The following is a 24,084-nucleotide window of genomic DNA, read 5'->3' as shown; positions in this document are numbered from 1 at the left end:
AGCCGTAAGGCATCACATCACAGTTTCAATCAAAACTGCAGGCCCAGTGATTACGTCAAGGATTCCTATTGTTGGTTTAACGGGGTTATTGGGGAGTAAAAGGTGGTAGGGGGGAGTGGGGTGGTCACTTCTGCTGCTGATTGGCGGATGTTTTTTGTTTTTGGCCAGAAAAAGATGCTCTAATCTCTCACACATCAGTCCGCCCTTAATGAACTAAAGTAATTTAGTTCCCTGTATAGTTGCACAATGATTGTAATGACCCACTCAATATGTTTGGACGCAATCAAAGGAATTTAGGCCAGTTTTAATGCTTGGCATGTTGGACCACCTTTCAGGATTAGTAAAGATCTTTTCTGGGTCACGATGTTTGCACTTCCTTCAGAAATGAAAGGCTACGTGCCACTCTCTATAAGCCGAGGGAGCATAAAGGGTATTAGAGTTTAAAAGCTATCATTATTCATTGTGAAACGATTAAACTGGTGGATGTGGTTTTATGAATAACCTGCACTCGAGCATAAAAGTATCTGAACATACAGAAAATGCTTGTAGCTAGCATATTTGCATCCAATTAAAGATTTCATGTGAGGAGGTTGACCAATGTTATTTAAATTCTGAATTTATTTAATATTTGGCTTTTGATTGATATGTCTTCATGGTGTTACAAATGTATTTTTCCACAACTTTGGCCCATTCCTCCTGACATACCAGGTGTAGGGTTCAAAGACCTAGCTACTTTGAACCTTAGCTAACTTTAGCTTAGCTTTACGCACGTTTTTTTTTTTTTTATCTCGGTACATATTTTGAGACTTTGTGTTGATCACACCAGAACAATGGATCTGTTCTCCTCAAGACACGTTGTATACTTTGGTTCGTCGTCTACCTGAAAGCTTGAACTTCCTGGCGGATGTATTCAGAGGTTGTTTCAATGTTTCGGCATAAAGTACTGTCTCACTGATTGGTTTTTAAACTCACGCATGTTCCAGTTTGATAAAAGTAAACCTGAAACCATGGCCGCCATTTTAAAAAGAACAAAAGGTGACAGAAACACCTTCACTGAAGCATTCAACCACCTTTGTTTTCCGTTTTACTTAGTTGAACTATAGCATAAATGTAATGAGTGAAAAAAAAGTTTACCTATTATTTACGATAGTGTTATTTCTTTTAATATTAAAAACTTGCCAACTGAGCAGGGTTCTAAATATAATTCTAAGATAGTGTCTCTGAACATGGACTATTTTTGAGCAAGTGTTTGTAAAATTAAAAAGAGTAAGCATAGTTTTTTCCCCATTTTTAATATCAGATATTTTATTACTCAGTCAGGTTAACAACCAGTGTTTCAAAAAAAAATAAAAAATCATAACCAAAGTCTTCCATAAAAAAACAGCAAAGAAACTAAATATTCACAAACTATTTCTTATAGATCAACTTTATACATAAGGAATACCACTGACTAACATCCCACAGTAGAGATCAGTAGCGTTTCTGTACGAGCTGAATAATAAATGTCTTATTGCTTGAGTTCTACCAGAAATATAAAGTGCAACTAAAAAAAAATACATTTATTTTTTGAAATGTAAAAAATGAGAAGTCATTGTAGCAGTTCATGGTTTGGTACAATTTCCCCTCCTAAGGCTTTATTCAGTTTTGATTCTCTTATGCATGACGCTAACAAACAAGTTCAAGTACAACGTAATCGAGTCAGTAAGGCATTTAAAAAACAAAACAAAAACAACAAAAAAAACATGTCACATTTACAGACGATTTCATTTTGAAAACAGCCTGATGAAAGCAGACTGCGGTAGTTTAAGCACAGACTTCATACATTCAGCAGGTCAGGTAATGCTCTTTGAATTCGACTTTTCTCTACAGCAACAATAGCAGCAGCATTAGGTACCTTTCCAGGGCCCTTTCTTTTTGTTTTAAACAGGCACATGTGGTGAAGCTTGCATGTCATGTCGACACCAATAAACAGTACAGGAGGTAAAAGTGTCAGGTTCTATCACGCTGCTGCGACAGAGAGCTGTTTGGTACCAAAAGGAATGAGTCCAACTTTACCCTGTAGAGACTATACCAGATCGAGGTCCGGTTCCAGCTCCTTTTCCACGTCTATCCACGAGCGTTTCTTTTCGCTGGGGAAGTCCTTTCCCAGAGAGCCACGCGTTTGCGGTCGGGAAGTGAACCCCTCCCCTTGTGAGTTTGGTGAACTGGATCTTTTGAGAGACGCGATGGCGAATTTAACCGGAGAGTCGTCGTCGGAGTCTTGACTTCTTCCTCGCTTTACACCAGCACCTCGTCCCTGTGCCGTTTTCTTTCCCGGAGGCCTTCCTCTGCCTCGTTTGACCTTCATGTCCTCCACAGTAACGTCTCCTTGCTTCAGTTCAGCTAGCCTGTGCTTAAAAGCGTCACTCCTCTTGGTCTGTGCCAACTTGGTTCTGGTAGCGTCTGTAGTCAGACGGGACACCTGGCTCTTCGACGGCCGGCTTTTGTCGAGGTTGGAATCTCGCTCGGGGTTGGCAGGAGGAGGATGACGGATCTGACCTACCGGCTTCAAACATATGTGACCCGATGAGGTTCTAACCAAGATTGGAACAGGCTTTCCTTGGTTCGCCTCATTGACTTGTAGGTCGAGTGGAGGTAACGCGATCGCCTTGTTGAGGAAGGCCAGATCAGCGAGGGGGCTCGCTGAGCCTGAACTCTTTGGATCAGAATCTGATGGCTGGTCAGAATCAGGGGAGGCTTTCACTAAACTCTTGGAAGGGTCCGCCAGAGACTGCTCTGCAGTGGCTGAAGAGCTGGCCTCGTCTCCCTCCCCCTTCATCTTGGAGTCCATGAACATCACGGTGTAGTAACCTTGACCAACTGGGAGAAGATGCAATATGATTTATGAAACTGACAGAACAAGTACATGTTAATAAATAAGATTACCATCTATAATTCAAATCAGCTTTTTTTAATTCCAACTTGCTGCTAATACAATCCCAAAATTCAGTCTCATCAAAAAATCTGAATAGTTCACAATAACTGTACAGAAGTACACCTATTCCGTTTGCAGCCCTGCTGTGGCGTTAACTAAACCCAGATTGCTTTCATAGCAACCTTCAACTGAATTTTGTTATTTTATTAGCAGCAAAAGCAACAATCATCAAAACAAACATAAATAAACAAACAGGATATATTTCTTTGTGTATATGTATGAAGAGTTTTACTTTGTTGAAAGACTGAAATAAAATAACTAGTAATATTGCAATTAAAAGAGAGGCAGACATATTATGAGAGTATGAGTATAAAATGTTATTGTTAGCTTACGTGGTTTCAGGGAGGAGGGAAGTATGAGTCTGCCGGTTTTGGAGCGAATCAGAGGAAGAGCAAGCGGCCTTGAAGGGACGACTATGGTTGTTCTTTTAGCTCCTGACGTTTCAGGCTTAGTGGACGCTCCCTCAACGGCCATTTTGTCCTGGAGCTGTGGGTCGTTTGCTACAGAAGTGGGTACGGCGTTCTGATCTGGATTTTCAGACGCTTTCTGGTTCTCCTCCGACTTCGAAGCCGGTTGATCCAAAGCTCCGGGTTCTTTCTGCTGAGCCTCCGTCTTCGGCGCCGCTTTGACAAACTGCCGTGGCACGATGATGGACACTTTAGTCGGAACGTCTTGCTTGAATATGTTATTGACGGACTGCTCCGGAGTCTTCTCCAACTTTTTTGAAGGATGGTACAGAGACATCAGCTTTTGTAGATTTCTTTTTGCCGCCTCAGACAGATGGGCTTGACCCGGGGGGCTCGGGTCGGGCTTCGGCGGTGACGAGGGCTGGGGGGCAGAAGAAGGGGCGGTGGCTTGAAGAAGAGCAGCCTTGCTCTGCAGAAGTTGGGAAAAGTAAGGCTTCCATTTCATGTTCTTCTCGCGCTGCTTCTGCCGCTCAAAGATCTCCTTTAGCTTGCTCTGAATCAGGCTCTCGGGCTTCCCTGAACACCAGAAAGTTAGTTACTGATGAACTGACAAATACCTGCACATGTACTCAAATCAAACACGATGTATTTACCGGCCAGTACAGACAGCTTCTTCAAATAGACAGACTGAGCTTGAAGCAGCCTCGTTGTCTCTGCTTGAAAATATCTGGCTGTCTTGCCCAGATTTTCAATTTCTTTTACAGCCTAGAAACAGCAAAAAGAAAACGAAGGATGAAGATATTCAGATATTGACGATCTTTCCAAGAGTAGATGTCGCAAGCAAAAATCCTTGTAATAGTAAATAATTTCTTTATATGCATTACATATTCCATAGGGTGGGCTTTAAATGAGGGTTGTTATGTATTTTCTATGGTTATGGTGTTATTTTATAGCACAATCCAGTAATTTTGTTGCTTTCAGTTGTTATATATCAAACATGCCTTAAAAGAAATTTGACTTTTTGAATTCTGATGTCTTGAAATTGTCTTTAAAGTGAAAAACATTATGTAAAATTGTCTTTTTTGAGTTCTATATTGTGTTACAATGTTATTTCTTCATCAAAAACATACCTGATTCTTTCATCTATGTTTGAGAAATCCTTGAATCTCCCATGGCAACCATTCTGGGGTGCATAAACACTTGCTCTCACAAAGCTCCACCTCAGAGCAGCAGTGTCCAGCCGAGTTTCCACCCCACAGTTTCCCCATTTCCAGACTAGCGGCAGCAGCAATTAGCAAACATCCGGTAGAACTGAGTTTGCTGAGCTCATCAAACGAACCACTTCTCAGTCCAACGCTCGTAAGAATGGTTAATGGCCCAATAAGAAGCATTGTTGTGGCGTGTTGAAAACGACGTGTGGGAAAGAGCAGGAGCTTCTTAAAGAGACAGAGGCCCAATTTCAAGGCAATTTCAAGACTGAAATGGTAAAGCTATCTCAAATGGTTGCCACTGGAGAGCCAAGGATTCTTAAACATGCATGAATGAATCAAACCTCCAACTACTGGCCACTGAAGGCATCATTTTAAAACAAATGCCGGTAAAACTCTGGTTTCCACCTGGACTGCTGGATGACTACTGACCAGATTGAGAACCTGATGCTTGGAAGATCTGGACTCCACCTTGAGGAGACTCTGCAGTCTGTCGAACAGAACTCGCTGTTCACAGCGCCTCAGCTTCTCCAGCGCCGAGTGGTTCTTGCGTGTCCTCGGCCTTTGGTTTTCAGAATCAGTGTTATAATTTAAAATCTGACACAAAGGAGATAATAAATGCACGTAAGACAATGGATGTGCTTCACTTTCAGAGGAAACGTAAGTATTTGTGAATATTTGCTATCTGATAGGACAGAAAAGGGTTTGTTAGCAGTATATAACTGTTACCAGTTCGTTGAGATCCTTTACTTCTCCACATTCATCTGCAGAATCCCTGAAGACAAACGCAGATCAGCCCGATTAGACTTTTATCAGCATTTGAAACTTCAATGAGAAAACGTCCAAACCCATTACTTTGCTTGTGATATCGCAAAAGCATCTTTCCTCATTTTAGAAACGACTTCTCCTTGTTTCCCTTCGACAGTTTCAATGTCCACCATCTCCTCCTGAATAAACAGATTTCAGAGCTGTTCCATCGACAATACCAAACATTAAACATTTACTGCGGGGAACAAAAGGGCTACAAAAGGGCTTACGTCTTCTTGGCATTCATCAGAGTCTGAGAAGTCGGAGCTCATTTCTTCTGAGGACAAGCCATGGAGCGATCCCTGCTGATTCTCCAGGTCGCCCTCTTCATCGTTCCACCCCGACGACATCTTCCTCTCAGAGGAGGAGTCGGGCTCTGGCACGCTGCTGCTCAGTAAGGTCCTGACTTTGCTGAAGGTGTCAAAACCGACCCACTCCTTGGCCAAGTGGCTCAGGTTAGAAACTTTGTCCTCAGCTGGAGGGTTCCTGGTGACGTCGGGGGGCTTCGCTTGCCCTCCGGCCTTGTCAGCTCCGGGTTTCAGGAGCTGGATGAGGGTGAAGCCCCCCGGCAGGGCCACGCCCGCGGGGCTCTGGCTTTCGCTGGCGTGGGTGGAGGGAGGACAGATCCTGAAGGAGTAAGTCCCACTCTTAGCCAGGAAGCTGGGGCTTTTCAGCGAGGGGGAGACGGTGAGGGAGACTGGCGAGGAAGTGGAGCTGCTGTGGATGTTCTGCTGGATTGGGCCAAATGACTGGACAGGCTGGGACTTCTGAGAACCCTGCGCCGTGGAGCCATTACTCAAAGAGTGCGGTTTGTGTAAATCGGCTGAGGAAGCAAAGAACATGGAGCAGCAGTTAGGGAAATAACCACAAGATAATTTATAACACAGGTGTGAAACTCAAGACCCGCCATAGCTTTTTATGTCGCCCTTTATTCTCTGAATGGCAAATTACATCAATCAGTCTCTATAGCTTTTTGCAATTTTTTGAGGCATTTATGTAAAAATAAACAGTTACCTACAGTTTTTTGAGCTTATGCATAATTGGAATTTTATTTTATTGCAAATTTTCTGCAAAAATTGTCAAAAATATTTGGTTTAAATGCCCTGCAACAGACTGGCGACCTGTCCAGGGTGACCCCGCCTCTCGCCCGGAACGTTAGCTGGAGATAGGCACCAGAACCCCTCCCGGCCTCACTAAGGGACAAGGCTGTAAAGAAAATGGGTTGGGTTTAAATTACTGCCACCTCCCACCTGTAGGTGGCAGTACTTTTTACATTTGACACTGCTGCCTTAACCTCTCTTTATTTCAAGGATCAATATGGCGAGCATCAAAAAGTCACATTAAACATCATTAAAATACTGAAAAATTGAAAATATTTCTTAATCAGAACAAAATCCATAATTTGACAGCAAAAACCCCCAAAAAAACATTTGAAAAGATGTTCAATATTTTTATTTAAGAAGTACTCATCGAATACAGAAACAGTTATTTATTAACATTTTAAACAGTTTGTAAATGAGCTTCATCATTACATTCTGGCAGCAGTGGCCCTTGGGAATGTTCATAATGTTGATATGTGGTCCAATATGAAAATGAGTTGGACACCCCTGACTCACAAGACGCAAGAAAAAACAAAAGGATGGTTGAAACTTGAGAGCAGCCTGATGCTTTCTGAACTGCTGACTTCCTGTACTCGTCACAGAAAAGTGCTTTTGTTGGGACCAATCTCACCTTTGGTCTGCTGTGTCGTCTTCTCATCCACAACCGGAGGAACAAATATCTTTGTGGCTTTTACATGAAGGGATTCTGGTGTGGAGCTGAAGTCCTCTGATTGTTTCACCTGAGAGATTTTATCGGTCCACAGTCGACCCGTGACATGGGCTGCAAGACGATTGGCTGGATGCAGAGACCCGATGCTGCCGAGTGACAGCATGGCCCGATTGTAGTACTTATCATTTACCTGAAAGCAAAACAAAACCAAACAGATAAATAATAAATAATCTATCCATCAGGGATGATTGCTATAACCCATGGCATAAATTTATTAAGTTGTTAACACAACTAACTATGCAGAATTGATAATACTTATCAATTTAAGTATCATCAATTATAAATAACCTACCAAACTCATTACCTACTGCATACAGATGGTACAGTTTAAACCATCTCATTACATCCACCAATAAAAGTCACTGCCAGGCTAACCATTACTCAGATTTGGAGCAGTCAGGATTACCAAAATTATTTCTTTCATAAATGCCAGATTAATATGAGAGATTTTTGTTTTACAATTTCTTGTAAAATAAGACTTTCATTACAGCTAAAGGTTAAATGGAGGAACATAGGCGAATGTGTTTTAAAACATCATGACAAAATCCTAATAAATCATTTAAATCCAAGGAAATGTACAAACCTTTATAAATATAAATTTAAATAAATTTAGTTCTGTAAAACTCTAAAAAGAAACAATTATTCCTCACATATTTTTCCAGCTGTATTTTACAGTCTCTGTTACCTTTTAGATAAAGGGCTTGATAAGGTGAATATTTAATTATTATATGCTGAAAAATTCAAAATAAACAAAAATACATGTCACTCATGTGAAAATAACAGAAATGTTTCACACATTATAAACTGCTTTTTTTTCTCTTTCTAAAAATAAAATAGGATATGAATTGGAAATGTCCATGTTTTATTATTGTAAGATGGCCGACATATTATTCTGACTCAATGTTGACATTTATCTCAGACGTTTAGTCCTGCATTTCTCAGAGTTTGACTACACGAGGTTAAAGAGGTATCTTTACATGAAAAGAGGATGATGGGAAATAAATCAAAACACAGCGTTCATTATAGGCCTTGATGTACCTGGATGAGTCCGGACAGTTGGTGGCCTGGCTGCTTTATCCAGGCCCTCAGCCTCCCAGCCCAGGTCTCCCCACACTGATTCCCGTGGTCCTTTGCAACCTCTTCCTCAGCATCTCCATCACACTTCTCTTCCTCCTCGCTTTCATCCTCACAGTCGCTCACTTTTTCCGGTTTACTGATCTTCATCTAAAAGCATTTGGATTTTAAAAAAAAGAAAGAAAAAAAATCTTTTTAGCCTTTAGCCAATAAAACATCCATAGAAACAACAGCAAAACACTCGGCTTGCTTTTCCATTTGACGCAACGCGACAACACAAACCCACCCTGTAGGTGATGATGGTGCCGCTGGGTTTCCTCAAGGTGACTCTGGTCAAAGGGTTGACGCGGTAGGGCCCGATGTAGAAACGCCGGTGGAGCCGGTTCTGGTTCATGCGGTCGCACAAACCCTCCAGCACCATTTTGCGGTCGGCCTTCCACAGACACAAGGATTGGATCTGGATCTGCTGCTTCACCTTCGCTGCAACAGGCCTTGTATCCACATCTGCTGCATAAACACAGAAATATGGATCGACTCATACGTTTAATATCTCAAATATAACAGTGGGTGGTGAAATACTAAGTCACAGAGCAGTCTTTAAGTGTCCAAGTATTAATTTAACTTCCTTACCTGGCTTTTGATGGGTCAGGTCAGCAACGTTCTCCTGATTCAGGACGGGCTTATTGACGGGCTTATCAACGGGTTTACCGACGTTCTGCGCCGGTTTGTCCCGTTGATCAAAAAGGGCGGTGCTCAGGGTGACGACCGGAGGCGGCAGGCTGTTGTACGCCCTGACGCGTGCGCACGTCAACTTGCTCTCCAGATACTTATAAACGGGATCTTTGTCCTCTTCACGCATCTGAAATCATAATTATGTTAATTAACTTATTCTTTTCCATCACTACTAAATATATCAAGAAAAATTGGTGGAACTCAATTGGCTTCAAGAGAAGAAAAAAACAAACAAACATTATTTTACCGGAGGTGCCGGGCAAAATGTCCAGGTTTTGCTCGACTTCACAGTGGCAGGAGGCGAAGCCACTTTGGGAGTGTAAAGCGGCTCTAGATCTGCGTCATGAATGTTGCGGTTCCACAGTTTGGCAGCAGAGGAGCCAAAGCGATTCTGGGCCGGTTGTTCTGCGTTCATCAGAGCTGGATGACAAGGGACAAAAGAAAACAGAATTAAACTAATTTCTACTAAATCTGGATTAAGAGCAGGAAGAGAATCAAATGCAGGTTGTAAATATCTGAAGGAGGGGAAAATGTGACATTTTAAATAAAAGCATTTACTTTAGAAACTGTTTTGCTGAAGATTTTATACAACTTGATCTAAAATAAAGATTTTTTTAGAAACTAAAATATTGAAAACTGATCAATCTGTGTGTGATTTATTCTCAGTATAAACCCAGACGTTCAGAGGTTTGTTAAGAGAACAAGAGTGAACAAAAATTCTCATGAAAGGAACAGATCAGGCAGGCAGAACAACAAAGGAAAGGTTCAGATGGGAGCATTTTCTAGAGTTAGAATGTCCTAGTCAAAGTCCAGAGCTGAATGCTAAAAAAAAAAAAAAAAAAATCTGTGGCACAGCTCTGAAAGTCATGCTTAGACACTTTGTATCCTATCTGACTGTTTTCCAAGAAAGGGAAAATATTTTTATCACTAGAGATGTAGCGCTAGCAGAGAAAAGGTCTGCGACCGTACGCCAAGTGTTTACTGTTATTTCAGCTTTTAATTTTATGTTTTCTTTGTTTTTTTTACTCTTCACAGAAGCTACACCTAGTCTGGCATTCTGTTTATATTTGACACCTGAGCCATGTCTGAAATGATAAAAAACAATGCAACCTTCTTCCACTTCCCAATTTTGCACCAGTTTGTGTTTGTACATCCCACTAACATTGAAACATGTTAAAGTTTGTGGTTGTGACACAATGTGAAAATGTTTAAGGAGTATCCACGCTGCCTATTACTCCGACGGTCAGTACAATAATTAAATAAAAACCCTGCAGTAATCAGAGTGGGTTTGATTTAACATCTGGAGGATCTTACGTCTGAGGCAGCTGCAGGTAAACATGCACTCAGGCTGTCTGCAGTGGTCGGGGTGTGTGTTCAGCTGCTTCACACTGTGACACACACAGCCCAGCCTGCAGAAGTCCTGACCACACTTTGGTCCTACGGAGTCATCTCGAAATGGGAGCTCACTGGGCAATCCCCTCTTTGAAGGAGAGAGAGATGTGGTAAGAAAAGGCTCTTCTACCCCAGAGGTCAAACATTTTTCTGCCCGGTCTTTGTTACCTCTTTGCTCATGATGACAGACAGAGCCGTCGAGAGTCTTTCTGAAGTCAGATGTGTTCTGCTCAGGCCCTGGTTAAACGCTGCATCTTCCATCTGCAGCAGCCTGAGCTGGATCTTTGTGAAGCCTGCAGCTCTGTGGGTCGGACCCTGGCTCTGGCCGAATTCCGCCGCAGCTCTCTGATTGGCTGCCGACTGGCTGGACGGCAGCCTGAGGCAGAGAGAGACACAACAAGTTACAGCTTTTCAATTTCTAACATGTTCCACTTGTACAGCCAGAACAAAGTTTGACGTAAAATAATCATCTGAAGTGAAGAAAAAAATTAATTAATTAAAACGCCAAATATAAGCCAAGCTTGGTTTATATGGTCAGTTCAGTTAATCTTTTGGTAATTAGACTGAATATGCTAACACTGGAATCTGATAAGTTAAGAAGTAAAAAGGTAGAAGCTGAAATTAGAAATTTGTCTTTTTGTTAGAGAGAAAAAGTCAAAGTAGCCATTAGCCAGCTGACTGGCAGTGTGCAGCTAAGAGTTGCACCAGCCAACACTTCCTCTGAGTCATTCACCAGCAGCTCATGAAATGAGCTTCGAAACTAACATACGTTTGTTCGAAATTTTAAGTTTTGAACTCACAACTTTTTACAGCCTTGGTATCCTAGATGTACCAACTAACAACTTAAATAACAGAAAAGGAATCGAGATGTAAAAAAAAAGAAAAAAAAAAGAAAAAAAGATTCTTTTCAATCTGAATTTAATGTAAATTTCTGATTTTGATTATTTCAGAAACCGACATATTTAAATGATTTGAACTACGATAGAAATATGGTAGAGAGCTTCGTTGCTGCAGCAGGTTTATTATTAAAGCAAACAGAAATATAAACTGTCCTTTTCTTTTTTTTAATGGCAAGTATTAAACAAACCTGAGTTCACAGACATAAATTATCCCTCATAGGATTTAGAAACAAGCAAGACAGTAGAGAAATCTCACCACAACCAATTGAGCTACTCTCTCAAGACACACTAAGCAGAAAAAATGTGCCAAAATATTGAGCATCAGGCGGAGACAAATGCCTCCTTCCTACCTTCGTGAGTAGTTGTCAGCGTAACCGGCCCCAGCAGCAGCGTCTGGATCCGAGGCCTGACCTGGGGCTTCAGAAGTGGTTGGAGACGTCTGAGCCAAGGCTTTACGAGAGAGAGGGCACGGCCTCCTGGGCCTGCCTGAGACACTGGAGGCGGCGTTCCGATGCCTGAGCGCGCTGTCCAGGGTCTTGACGTAGCTGGAGCCCCTGGCGGGCAGCTGGTAGGCCACAGCGTCCTCTGGGTTGGTGGAGAACGCGGCAGCGCGCTCGCTGATTTGCTGAGCTTCGTTCTCCAAGTACTCGTCCAACATGTTGCTGCAGAAAGCAGACATGTTCTTTTGTAATCCTTCAGGAAGGGAGTAAAAAAAAAAAAAAAAAAAAAGGAAATTTTAATTTATTTAGGAAGAATAATGAATCAGACACAAACGCATTAAGCTGCTGGTTTCAGTTCAGTTAATCTTTTGGTAATTAGACCGACTATGCTAATCCCGCTGCTTGATAAAAGAAACCCCCGAAGCTGCAAGAGAAACAAGCCTTACCTTCGCTGTTAGAAGCAGATGTTTCTTGGCTTCTTGCGAACTTGTTTCTCCATCCTTTTATTTTTGTCACATCCTTTGTTTTTCCTGTTCTGGAGATAAAGGGCAATTCCTCATCTGCGGAAGACAAAACGCCGAGTTACAACTCCGAGCAATCTTTGGTACTTCAGACACGACGTTAAAAAAAAAAGGAAAAAAAAAAAAAAACATAAGTGGCTCCATTAATCTCCTTAAACCAGTGGCATCAGTTGCTAAAGACACCCTGAACATGTTTTAAAGCTGATTTTTATGGTAAAACTAATTAGGAGATTAAGTGTGCTGTTAATTGGTTGAGGGGGTGACAACAGGATGGAGGTTACTGAATCAGCAGGAAACAGTGAGGCATTAAGCTGGCTTTCTCCCCAATTAATACAAAATTATGTGGGGAAAGAAAAAACCCTGTGAAATCTGAGATTCTATAACATAATTAGACAGCATTAGCAGTAGTCTGAAACACAGGTATATTAAAAAAGAATAAAAAATGGAGATGATTTTATTTTTGTGGGGGGTCCCCTCCAAAAGGTACTAAAATTTGACATTTGTGGTTTAAACAACATACAAGTTTAACTCATCAAGACCAAATGCCACTCCCCATTTTTAATGAGTTTAAGTGTCACACAGTTTGCTTGGTTTGTGCTCCTGACTGTTGAAGTGAGAGTGAACACTGTGGTCAGACTCAAAAAGTCACTTGGGACCTTCAGGTAGAAGATTGTAGCAGGTTATCAGCCTGGGAAAGGAGTAAAAGAGAACTCAAAAGAACTGAAAATCAGACGTTCTACTACATGAAAAATGGTAAATAACTAAGAGACATTTAGCAGTACTGCCAACATGACCCAGTTAGGCTGTACAATGAAGTTCACCATAGAGGAAAAGGCACAATGCTGAAAAAAAAAGTCTCAAACGCTAAAATATCATCAGCAGGTCCTTGCATCTGATGCGATAATGTTGGAACCTTTGCCAGAAGACAAGGGCTTCTGGGAAAAAAAAAAGTCTAAACCAAAGACAGGATCACACCGACTGTGAAGCATGGCAGTGGAAGTGTCATGGCTTGGGGATGCTTTGCTGCAGCAGGACCAGGTCAGCTCAGCACCCACCGTGAACTCACCTGTCCATGGTTTGAGCATTTGTAGTATAAACAAAATCTGACACACAGGTGGACCAAAACATGCCGGTAAATCTACAGAGGACTAACTGAAGAGCTGCAGCGCTTAACTTTACATGAATAAAATGAGACGTTTAATGTGAGGAAGACTTTTCAGTAGAAGAAATGCAATGTTTAGCTTTAAGTCAGAGCTAAACACTCTCCTGTTTAGAGTCCCTTTGATTTCCACTAGCTGGAACATTGGCTGACATATTTTATTTACATTTGCTTGATGGTGGCATTTTAGAAAATCTAATGTTTATTGCTCGTTTCATAATTGGTTACCGTATTATGTTTTTATGATGTCGAGCACCTTGAACTACCCATTAGCTGAAACGTGCCATACAAATAAACTTGACTTAAACTGGCGATTATTTTTACAGCATTTACATACCGAGGTACAAATTAAAACCACCCCAACCACCCAGGAACGTACATCATTAAACGATTTAAGGTTCGGAAATAGCCGACATGCTGCTGCTGCGGTGTGTGTGTGTGTGTGTGTGTGTGTGGAGGTACTGCTCCTTTGAGACAGACCTTGCAGGCTTTAATTATTACAGATCTACGGATTATTACAAATTTCCTCTGAGATTGGAGAAGTTGTAGTTCAGTTTGAGAGTAAATGAAACAGTCCGTCTTATTTATGTCTTTACATCACAGCACGTAGCCCCGACCCGAGCCCCATTTCCTCCCCTCCCTCTACAAAGGCGTGACAACACAGAAGTCTGTGTCAGCAGAATGCATTTAAAGTTTATTGCTGTTGCACTTTTCTATAAGATTGGGAATGACTACCCAAGTTGTAGCTCTGCGACTGAAAAACAAATTTTTTCTTCTTCACCTTCAACTGGATCTCTCGACTCTCACACGCACACACACCCAGAGCATCAGTACACCTAATTTGACATCAATTCTAGGTACCCATTTCCAGAGAGCCACTAGAATCACAATGAAACAATATTAATTCAATATCTGTCTTATTTTATAGTTTTAGCTGAATACTGGCCCCTTCTTTTTGGGCCGAGATGTGTGTCCACAGACGGTAGCAAACCCCCGCCGCGTCAGATGTAATCTACGTACAACTGCCAGGCTGTGGAAACCAATTCGAAAGTACAAAACTGACAGTCAGGGTGAAAATAAAAGCTTCCAGGAAAAAGGTATTTTTATGTTATCTGTGTCTCCTGCAAGAACTAGAGAGGACACACAGCTAATAGAGAGATTTTTGTCTGTAACATCTATGCAGATTTTGGCGAGGCATAAATTTATCTGCCAAGTATTCTCAACATTTCATTTTCATTCTTTACAGTCTCTTTTTATCCCCGTGTTGTGCAGAGATTATCAGCCCAGTTTCTGCACTGGAAGCACAAAGCAGATTGCATTGAGTACCAGCGGATCAAGGCTGCACTTGAGATCAAAAAAGGAAAAAAAATATACATTTGTTCTTTCTTGACCATAACTCATTGATTTTGAGTGTTGCGTGACAGCACCGGATAGCTGAACTTGATGGCGTTCTGGTAGCTTAGCTACATCGTCATCGCCACAGAAAAAAAACGTAAAGAAACCTAGGACAAAACTAGTTCACATCATCTGCAATCTTGTTATTTTCAATCCCTGCCAGATTATTTTGCACATGCACCTCATCAGCTTCTAGTGGACAAAGTTTATTTCAGGTAATCGTTGTGCCAAAAACAGTATTGGTCTTTTGAGAATCTGACATTTGCTTTGGCTGTAATTTACATGATATCCAAAATATAGGCTGACATTTAAGGTCAGTTTCTTCTTTTAGGAGCCACAAATTTAAAAGGGCAAACTGTAATTCACCCACACATTTCAGGTTATATCCTGTGTGGACAAAAAATCTGCTACCTTCAGTGAAGTAATTATAATTCCTATTTGTGAATCGATGGTCATTTCTCCATTCATAAATCCATTCAGCCTTGAGCACGGCTATTCGTCATAGTCAGTCTACTACCAACACCTGCCAAAGCTGTCGAGTTTTGTTTTATGGATTAAATAAAGACAGATGAACTTCTCCTTCTTATCTGAAAAACTCTAAGATTCAGGATAAGGAAAGAAAATGTTCCACTTTCGGAGATAATTTAAGGAGTCCATCGAATATAGGGACAAAACTTAAAAATTTCAAACTGTAGTCAAGTTGTTGTAATGTTAGATCTGGAGATAATGTAGGTTTTCTTTCACTTTAAGCCGTGGCTGGACATTCTTACAGACATTCTTACATTTCAAATGACTCTACTTTAATCAAATTTGGAGCTTTCGCTTAAATAAAAATAAACCACAATCTGTCTAACTTACCAGCAGGCGATGAACCTGGTGTGCTGGTTTGGAGTTTCAGATTTGAAGGAGGCGGTGGCAGACAAACACCCAGATACTTCAAGTCGACAGCTTTGGCTGGGTCTAAGGAACTCAACTTCAAGCCCACTGGATGCAGATTAAGAGATTAAACCAGTGAATAAATTCACATGGTCTTACTTTAGCTTGTTTAGGCGTTTAGATGAACTCACCCTCCTGCAGCACTGGATGGATGACCTGTCTGTGTCTGAGAGCGCTCAGGTCATCCAGGAGGAAAGACTCCAACCGAGTTGTTTTCTCCCCCTGTGTCTCTGGATTCTCCTCCACAGAAACGCTACACAAGTCTCCTACATCAACATTAATAAAATCATAGATCATACAGCTGAAACGTAAAAAAAACAAAAATGCATTTACACAAGCAATTCCTACATTTCTTGCATAGGTGAATTTAAAAAAAAGCTTGTTCAATTCCTTACCTGTCTCCATCGGCTCTGTTGTGGTAACGGCGGCTTCTGACGATGAGGCGTTTGATAGCTTGTCTTTGACGTGAACCTCAAGAGCTTCCTGTCAAATAAAACAATTAAGCCTGCAGGAGAATAATCTTAACAACCCAACTAGTTAATATTTCCTCATTGTGGCAGAGACGGCCATCTCCACTCTTTCTAAACATGCGCCTATTAGCAGTTTTACCTTCGATGTGAACGACACAAACAGCAGGCCTTCTATTTCGTCCAGTTCCGGCTGCATGGCGAGAGTCAATGACGGGCTGTGGGCCGGTTTGGGAGCCGCAGCCGCCCTTCTCCAAGCCCTTGCATAGTACATTGTCCAACGACTCCTGATCTTCCTCCTTCTCCTCTTGCGAAACCCAATCGATCGTACCGGGGTTCCCGTTGAGGAGCTGCTCTTATTGGGTCTTGCTTTAGGCGGCCTCCTTACGCCTGAGTTTGCCTTCAGAAGAACAATGGCTGTGTCGTCTTTCTTGGGTTCAACAGCAGGCTGGTTCTGGAGGAGAACGATCTCACCCAGGGCATGTTTGCCCCGGATGCAGGGCACATATGCATCACCAACGCCAGCTGGTTGGGACATTATAGGCTTCAGCACCAGTCTGGTCTCTTGTGCATTTGCAGATGAAGAGGAGGGATCCTGACTCTTCGTGCTACACAAATAAAGGAATGATCATTAATACCAAGCAAATAAAACGATACGTAAAATGATCTGAGTCATGCATACAAAGGGTTGGCTGCAGGTTGACGACACCTGCAGAGTATGATGGGAAACTATTGATGAATGCTAACTACGTCCACACACAATTGCATGTTATGAAGCTGTTTGAACAGATTTAGAAAGCTTCACTGCCACCTCTTCTTGATTTATTTGTTATTTTTCATTAGTTGTACCCACTGCAAATCATCCAGTGCTTTCAACATTAAACTCCCAATTAAAAGATCACCATTAAGTCTAAAACTGCCAACAGTTTCAGGTTTTTGGTATACATGTGATCAAATATTTTAAGTCTTTAACAGCGTGCAACACGCATGCGTCCCTGGTTTTGCCAGTACATTCCAGACTAGTTATAATGGATAAAAATCTGCTATGGTTATCAGTTAACTAAGCAGCATAAGATGGTTATGATCTTATGATCACATAAGATCATAAGATCTTTCTACTACTGTGAAGTAGAAAGTGTTCTCAGCAATTAGTTTCAGCATCAGATTGTTGTTAGCAAAAGCTATTGCTTGTTCCTCAGAGCAAGAATAAGTTGCCGTATTTTAAGGTACAACTTGTACGATTACTACCCAATAACACAGCCATCCGACGCCATTTCAATATATTGTAGCAACGCACTGATCAGGCCAGTTTTTTAACATTTAAAATCCAAAGACTACCACAAAGTTAAAAGCAAAAGATGTCCTGCAGGTTCTCTGATAGAAGCGGCGATTTTGAGTCCAACTATAGCAAAATCAAACGTAAAATGAAATAAAGGCAGGACTGTCCCCATGTAGAAATCAAATTGCATAATTTGATTTGTACTACACTCAAAAGTGGATGAAAATAAGTTTACAAAATTAAACAATAGTGGGTGAAACTCTCTTCAGTCAAACTTGGTTTTACAAAAACAGTGAAAAACATAATCATAACCACATTCCCCCCCCCCCATTCAGTGGATTACATATGTCCAAAACTGACACTTTTTCTTCTGAAACATTTTATTAAACTTAGGGTTAGACCCAACCCTAACTTCTTCTTCTCATTATTAATGGATTGTGAACAACTCCGGAAGTGTATTGTGTCACTTTAACATGCAATTATGTTTCTGTGTCATCAGAATAAACCATAAGCAAAACAGATAATGAAGATATACACAAGTCATACCAAATTAAAAATAAACACACAAAATTACACGCACACAAAATAATATGTAATCGACTCCTATTCTGTGAGTTGAATTATAATTGTCACTTCTCTTTCACTTACACAAACATGTAGACTGCTTTTCTTCTAAACATTTTCAGTAGTCTAAAATGTTTAATTTAATAACAAAGAGAAATAACAGGAGAAGCCATGCCAACTCACCTCAGATCCATCACCTCCTCCTGTTGCTCAGCGGGTTCAGCAGGTTTCAGGAGATTCGTTTGGGTCTCTGAACTCACAGCAGGTGGATGGATTCTCTGAAGGCGGGAGTTGTTCCCGTCCTCCCTGAAGCCCTTGGCAAAAGGGTTATGGTTGATCTTCAGTTGCGTGATCCGAAAGTTCTGGTAAGTCGTTACCGCCATGAATTCCGTTTGCGGGAACGTGAAAGTGATGCTCTCGGGTCCCATGACGACGGGTTTGTCGGCTGTCGGCGCCGCCCCGTCCAGAACCGGAATGATGTGAAGCCTAGGAATGTAGCGATGCATGGAGTGCAGGATCATGTGACCCTCTTGATCTTGGAAGCAATTCGTCAGCTTGAGCTTATAGAACGACACCAAGCAGCTCATCCAGTCTGAGCCCAGGCAGGGCGAGTAGTGGTGGGGAAAGGCTCGGATCAGGCCCTGAGACTGGTGCTCCGTCGGCCCGTTGGCCTCCCATCTAGACATGTTCCACCGATACCTGAACGGGCTTGACGGAACGATGGACAGGACGAGGCTGTACATCCGATTAGGGTCCAGACCGGCCAGGCGATAGCGGCAGTAGGGGAACATGCGGCGACCCTGCTTAGTGAGAATCATCTCGGTTCCACACTGGCAAAACTGCTTCCATATGGTGTTGTTCTCCAACGTGACAGAAACGCCCTTGAAGGTGAGCACAGCGGGGAAATCTTCTTCTTGGTCTTGGCAGCCGAACACGGAAGGCGGCAACGTGGGAACCCACGGTGGAGGATCGGAAATGGAAAGCAGACTTGCTCCTGGGCTTTTTAGGGGGTCTGGTGCAGACGCCATCTGCGAGGTAGCAGGACTTTGGTCGAAAGTCTGTTCAAGTATTGGAGGGGGCGTAACAGCAGGCTTAGCTTCAGCAGGTGAAGAAAGAGCCGAACTACATTCATTGCTTGCCACGGAGATGGCTTTGCCCTCCATTGTGGCATCAGTGGCGAAACTGGGCTTTGCAGTGGTTAAACAGGAGGGAGGTGAAGTAGGGACAGGAGCAGGGGGGTCTGCGAGCGGAACATTGGGCAAGTTGCCCTCCTCTTCCTCCAATTCATGGTTGACCTCCATGGCTGCGAGTTCAGAGTCCGAGGCAGGCATCACCAACGGCTTTGATCATCACACTGCTCCTGAAAAAACACAAAAAACAAAAAAAAGAAAACAAGGATAATAATGTTACTGGAACATTACGGCTTTGTTCAGAGGTTATCCATACGCGACAGGAAACGCACTTCTTGATAGTTTTCGCAATTTGTCATGTGACAACAACAAATTTCAATGTGTTTTATTATGATTTTAGTTAATAGAACAGCAGGAAAAGATGGTTTTCAAAGTTTTTACGAAAAAGAGAAACCAGTAAAGTGTGGCGTACATTTGTTTTCGGTCCCTGATTATATGGGATCATACCATTATGTGGAAACAGAGACAGGGACAGACGCGACAGTCAGGTGGAGAATCTGTCTGTCACCTCAGTCAGTAGACAGTGATGAGGAGAGTGTGTCGCAAAAACCCTAAATATGACCAGCGCCTGTAAACAAAGCAACATCTGGCTGCGGTTTAAATATTGGGAATAGCAAAGAAGAAGCCAAAGTATGGAGTTACAATACATTTGTTTATTTGTTTCAGTGTTGAATAAAAATTTAAATTTTGAATAAAATATAACACCAGTGGTCCCCAAACTATGGCCCGCCTCCACATTTGGTGTGGCCCCCTGAACAATACCAGAGAGCATTCAGATTTTTTCATATACCGTATTTTCCAGACTATAAGCCGTTTATATGTGGATTTTTCTTCAACCACCAGGGGGCTCTTTAGCAGGAAGTGAATCATTGGAAGTCAAAATTGGAAATAAAAGAAGAAAGCGCCCATTGAAACGGAATTAGGTTTTAATAGGGAATTGAAATTTGAGAATGTTGTTGATCAGTTAAATGGCATTGAGGGGAAAAAGAAGATTTTTCTTTTTTTTTTATAATACTGGGATCATTATGAAAATTTGAGGTATAGATATTAGAATCCAGTAGATGGCAGTAGTGCAACAATAATGGATGCAAGCTGCCGTTGAAATCTAAAGAAGAAGAAGAAGGTGCCCATTTTCATTTAGCACATGCTAGTAGCAGAAACGAAGGATCAGCACTTTTACTGTTACAGTTTGGAAACTACCGTAATCAGTTCAGTTAAATCTAAACTTGGCAACTTTTTCTTTTTACAACCGTAATAAATGTGATAATCAATTGACCTGTTATGTCTCAAATTTTGGGTGTCCGCCCCCCTCTGCTGCTGCATCGTTGTGGAAAACCTGGAGAGGCAGATATATCTGCAGCTTATATGTGAATGTTTACTGGTTTAAAAAAAAACAACTTTGGGGTTGTGGCTTAAAATCCGGTGCAGCTCATAGTTCAGAAAATATGGACTATAACATTTCCAGGATTTATTCTGTGAAGAACCCAGAGAGGGTTATTTGGTTATTATTTATTTAATTAATAGTGTTATTATTTATTTCCTGACTTTTGTTCTGTGAAGAACCCAGGGAACGTTATTTGATTGTGTTTTCTGGAAAACAATACATTTTTACATTTAAGCACTCTTACAATCATCACACTTTTTCTGTTACAAACTGACTCCGGCCCCCCACCAGAGAAGGGAGAAGTTATGTGGCCCTCACAGGAAAAAGTTTGGTGACCCTTGTATTACATTAAAGTCACAATGCTTGTTTTCACAACAGCACAAATACATAAAATTAGGCAGGGATAAGGCTTCTAAAGAAAAAAAAAACTAAATGCAGAAGGACTTATTGACAAACTAAACATTCACATTTGCCAAGTTAACCTGAAATATGATGCAACAGATGATGATAAATTAGGGGCCGAACGAGGAGCCACAAGAGCCGGTTCTCTGAAAAGAGTTGAATTTCCCATGACTGACTGATAACAATAAAAAGCACAATAATTATCTTAAATTGTGCTTTTTATGTTTTGCAAATGAGTCCATATGTAAATGAGTTAAAAATGGATGAGAAATGCATCACCCTGAGCACACCATCTTCACTGTCAAACACGGTGACAGTAGCATCATGCTGTGGGAATGCTTTCTTCAGCAGGAAACAAGAGGTTTCATTTTTCAACAAGGTTATCAACCCTAAACATTCATCCTGGACAACAGTGGAGCTGCTAGCATGACCAACCCCAAACCCAAAATAACATTAAAAATCTGCGCCAAGCCATGAAGACTATTGTTCCAAGATGCTCTCCATCCAATCTGACTGGCATTGAAGAACAGTTTAGTTTCTCGGAGTACAAAGCCTTTAGAGAGAAACCGTTTTAAGATTGGCTGCTACAACTGTGGCAAAAGCTGGTTCGACAAAGTATTGACATGCATTGCATACATTTTCTCGTGGCAAAATGCGGAAAAGCTCAATTGCAACAACGAATTTGCAAGGCACTGAAACTAGCACAAGAAACCTAAAGCAACCCTACCATGATAAGCCAATGTTAACTACAAGGTGGGTAGTTGGTGGATGACAAAGCAGGAAGTAGATAGGGCTGACATCCCAACAGCCAAGCAGTGCAGACATTACACCCAAAAATTAAGCACAAAACTGGAGATGCTGTGCTCCCACAAGAAAAAAATGTTCAAACTGCATTTTTTTTTTAACTTATGCATATCAGCAAAGCCATTACGAGAGACTAGTTCACACCATTGGAAAAATCAGTACGGCGACAACGTTAAAACTATGGGTTCCTCTGGGACCAGCCAGTGTTGACTAGTTCTACCATTTGATATGTGAAATCTGTATTTGTAAAACATCCAACATATAGGAAATGAACTTAACATAGCTCTAATGCTACGCTTAGTCCATTTGGCCACGAGTTTCACGCGATGGCGACATTTTCACTTTCAACATTTAAATTAAAATCCATCAACCGGATGTGAAATAAATATTTTAAGTGTCCAATGACAACTTCTTTTTTACATTCCAAAAATTTTAGACTTAAAAATAGACAACAAAAAGTGTTTTATTTGCCCGACCAATCGGCTGGTTGGTGTCACCCTGCTAAGTCCGAAGCTGAAACGCGGGCCTGTTTTTATTCCGTAAACAAATAAAAAATAAAATAAAACAAAAATAAAATCACCTTCGTGAATGGCAGTCATCAAGCAGAAAGGTGACCTGCTCTTGTTGTTATCCTGCCCCCAACACTGGTGTAATCACACCAGCAGGCAAATAAATGCTCCACAATAAAGGTGTTAATAAAGGCAAAGACAGGATTACACAGGTTACTACCATCTTGGTTACGACATTTACTCACAAATGGTATTGGCGTTAGTATTTTTCCGTCCAAAAAAAGAAGAAGTCGGGCTTTTAATATCAGTAGTTAAACAACAGCGCTTTCTTTCTCACACGCTGCAGCAGGGAGGAAGGCCGCCCGCTCCGCCGCTCACAGAGTTGGAAAAGTTGCACGTTTCGTCAAAACCTCACCTCCCAGCGCAGTCCCGATACCTCGTGTCAAACAAGCACCGTGCAACAATGACGTCTGCGGCGAAACCCCAACTGTTGAGTGTCGCCTTGGCCGCCAAGACGAACCTCGGTAAATTCCTCGAACATAAACACAAACTGGCAAATGGAGGCCGAAAGCCACGCCGCTGTGCTCGCATCGATCGACCCGTGCACGCTGCTGTGAGCCAAACGCGCATGCACGGTGTGTATCACCCCCTCCAATGGCGCGTGATTCCCGACCCGCCAGAGCGAGGAAAGCGGGAGTCCAGCACCATCCACGAGCTCATTATGGTTGTTCTGACTATTTCCCCTTTTCTCTCACCTCGCGCTCCCCGGTCGGCGAGCCGGTACGTACAACTCTGTGCAAGTTGCGTTGATTGCTTCCCGGGTTTTACTGTAAAAAGGCGTGACACTTCGCCTCTCTTCCTGTGGGTTTCCTTTACTTCTTCAACCTTTTCGATCTCATCTCCATTCTCACCCTCTGTGAGTCACATACACACACACACAATCCTCACTGCCCCACTCACTCACTCACTCACACACACATCCGTGCTCCGGGGCTATGACGTCGCACTTTCTGCAAAGCCGTAGAGCTCCAGTAGCCAATGGGCAATCTTCTCCCGTTGGACAACTCCGTCGGTCCCTTCATTGTAGCGTGGTGTAAATACCTCTAAAAACAAGACAAACGTATTTTATAAAGTAATTCTAAGCAAAGGCGCAAACATTCATATGCTATCTTAAATAAGTAACTGCCACAAAGAGTCAGCGTTTGGCACCATAATTAAATTTAAAGTATTAAGCCTAAGCAAGATGCCGTCAAAGCTGATTGGCCTAGGGGATTTATTAAGATGGCGGCGCGCGGATACAGCAAAAATAAATAATAATATAAAAACAAAATCATCAACCAAATTTATTTATTGGGAAAATATCAAATTCTCTTTCTGTTTGGTTGATTTTAAAGAATAAAATATATTATAAAACCCCGTCAGTCACCTAGAGTAACACCGAATTATCTTTGCATGTCGTAATTTTGACATATTTTATGCTAACACACTCCATAAAAATAATCCCACTATTAAACGCAGTTCTTTGCATGATAGGCGTCACATTACACAATTTTATTGAAATGCAATATCCATAAATAAAACACACAACAAATAAACTTCCTTCTAGTAGTATTGACTTAAAGATTTCCTCAAGTCAGCTATAGTTTAGCAAACAGAATAGGCTGTGTAGAGCTTACATGAGCTCAACCAGCTGTAGTTTTCCGTGTGGAAG

At 41.7% G+C, this 24,084-nt stretch overlaps 1 protein-coding gene across 4 annotated transcripts; it reads right to left on the bottom strand.

Annotated features, from left to right (window-relative positions):
• Nucleotides 1–1,273: 1,273 nt before the first annotated feature.
• Nucleotides 1,274–23,557, bottom strand: mgab (MAX dimerization protein MGA b). 4 transcript variants are annotated; one of them, XM_008398341.3, is made up of 22 exons: nt 23,129–23,557; nt 18,268–19,444; nt 16,384–16,849; nt 16,170–16,257; nt 15,906–16,040; nt 15,697–15,822; nt 12,210–12,323; nt 11,674–12,016; nt 10,593–10,800; nt 10,347–10,512; nt 9,280–9,452; nt 8,931–9,159; nt 8,587–8,807; nt 8,265–8,450; nt 7,128–7,356; nt 5,627–6,219; nt 5,445–5,536; nt 5,319–5,364; nt 5,022–5,186; nt 4,035–4,146; nt 3,307–3,957; nt 1,274–2,859 (listed from the first exon to the last, which is right to left on the bottom strand). In XM_008398341.3, the coding sequence occupies exons 2-22, from the start codon at nt 19,413–19,415 to the stop codon at nt 2,066–2,068; spliced, it is 6,285 nt and encodes a 2,094-aa protein (XP_008396563.2). In that variant the 5' UTR covers nt 19,416–19,444; nt 23,129–23,557; the 3' UTR covers nt 1,274–2,065. The 4 variants fall into 4 exon arrangements, with proteins under 4 accessions (XP_008396563.2, XP_008396565.2, XP_008396564.2 ...); XM_008398343.3 differs by having other exon boundaries at nt 8,587–8,804; XM_008398342.3 differs by lacking the exon at nt 23,129–23,557 and adding an exon at nt 22,789–23,102.
• Nucleotides 23,558–24,084: the final 527 nt, after the last annotated feature.

This window comes from Poecilia reticulata, chromosome 21 (assembly GCF_904066995.2).
Source record: "Poecilia reticulata chromosome 21, P_reticulata-male-v2, whole genome shotgun sequence".
Taxonomy (NCBI): Eukaryota; Metazoa; Chordata; class Actinopteri; order Cyprinodontiformes; family Poeciliidae; genus Poecilia; species Poecilia reticulata.
Note: the sequence above shows the minus strand (reverse complement) of the source record. Positions and strands in the feature narration are given on the sequence as shown.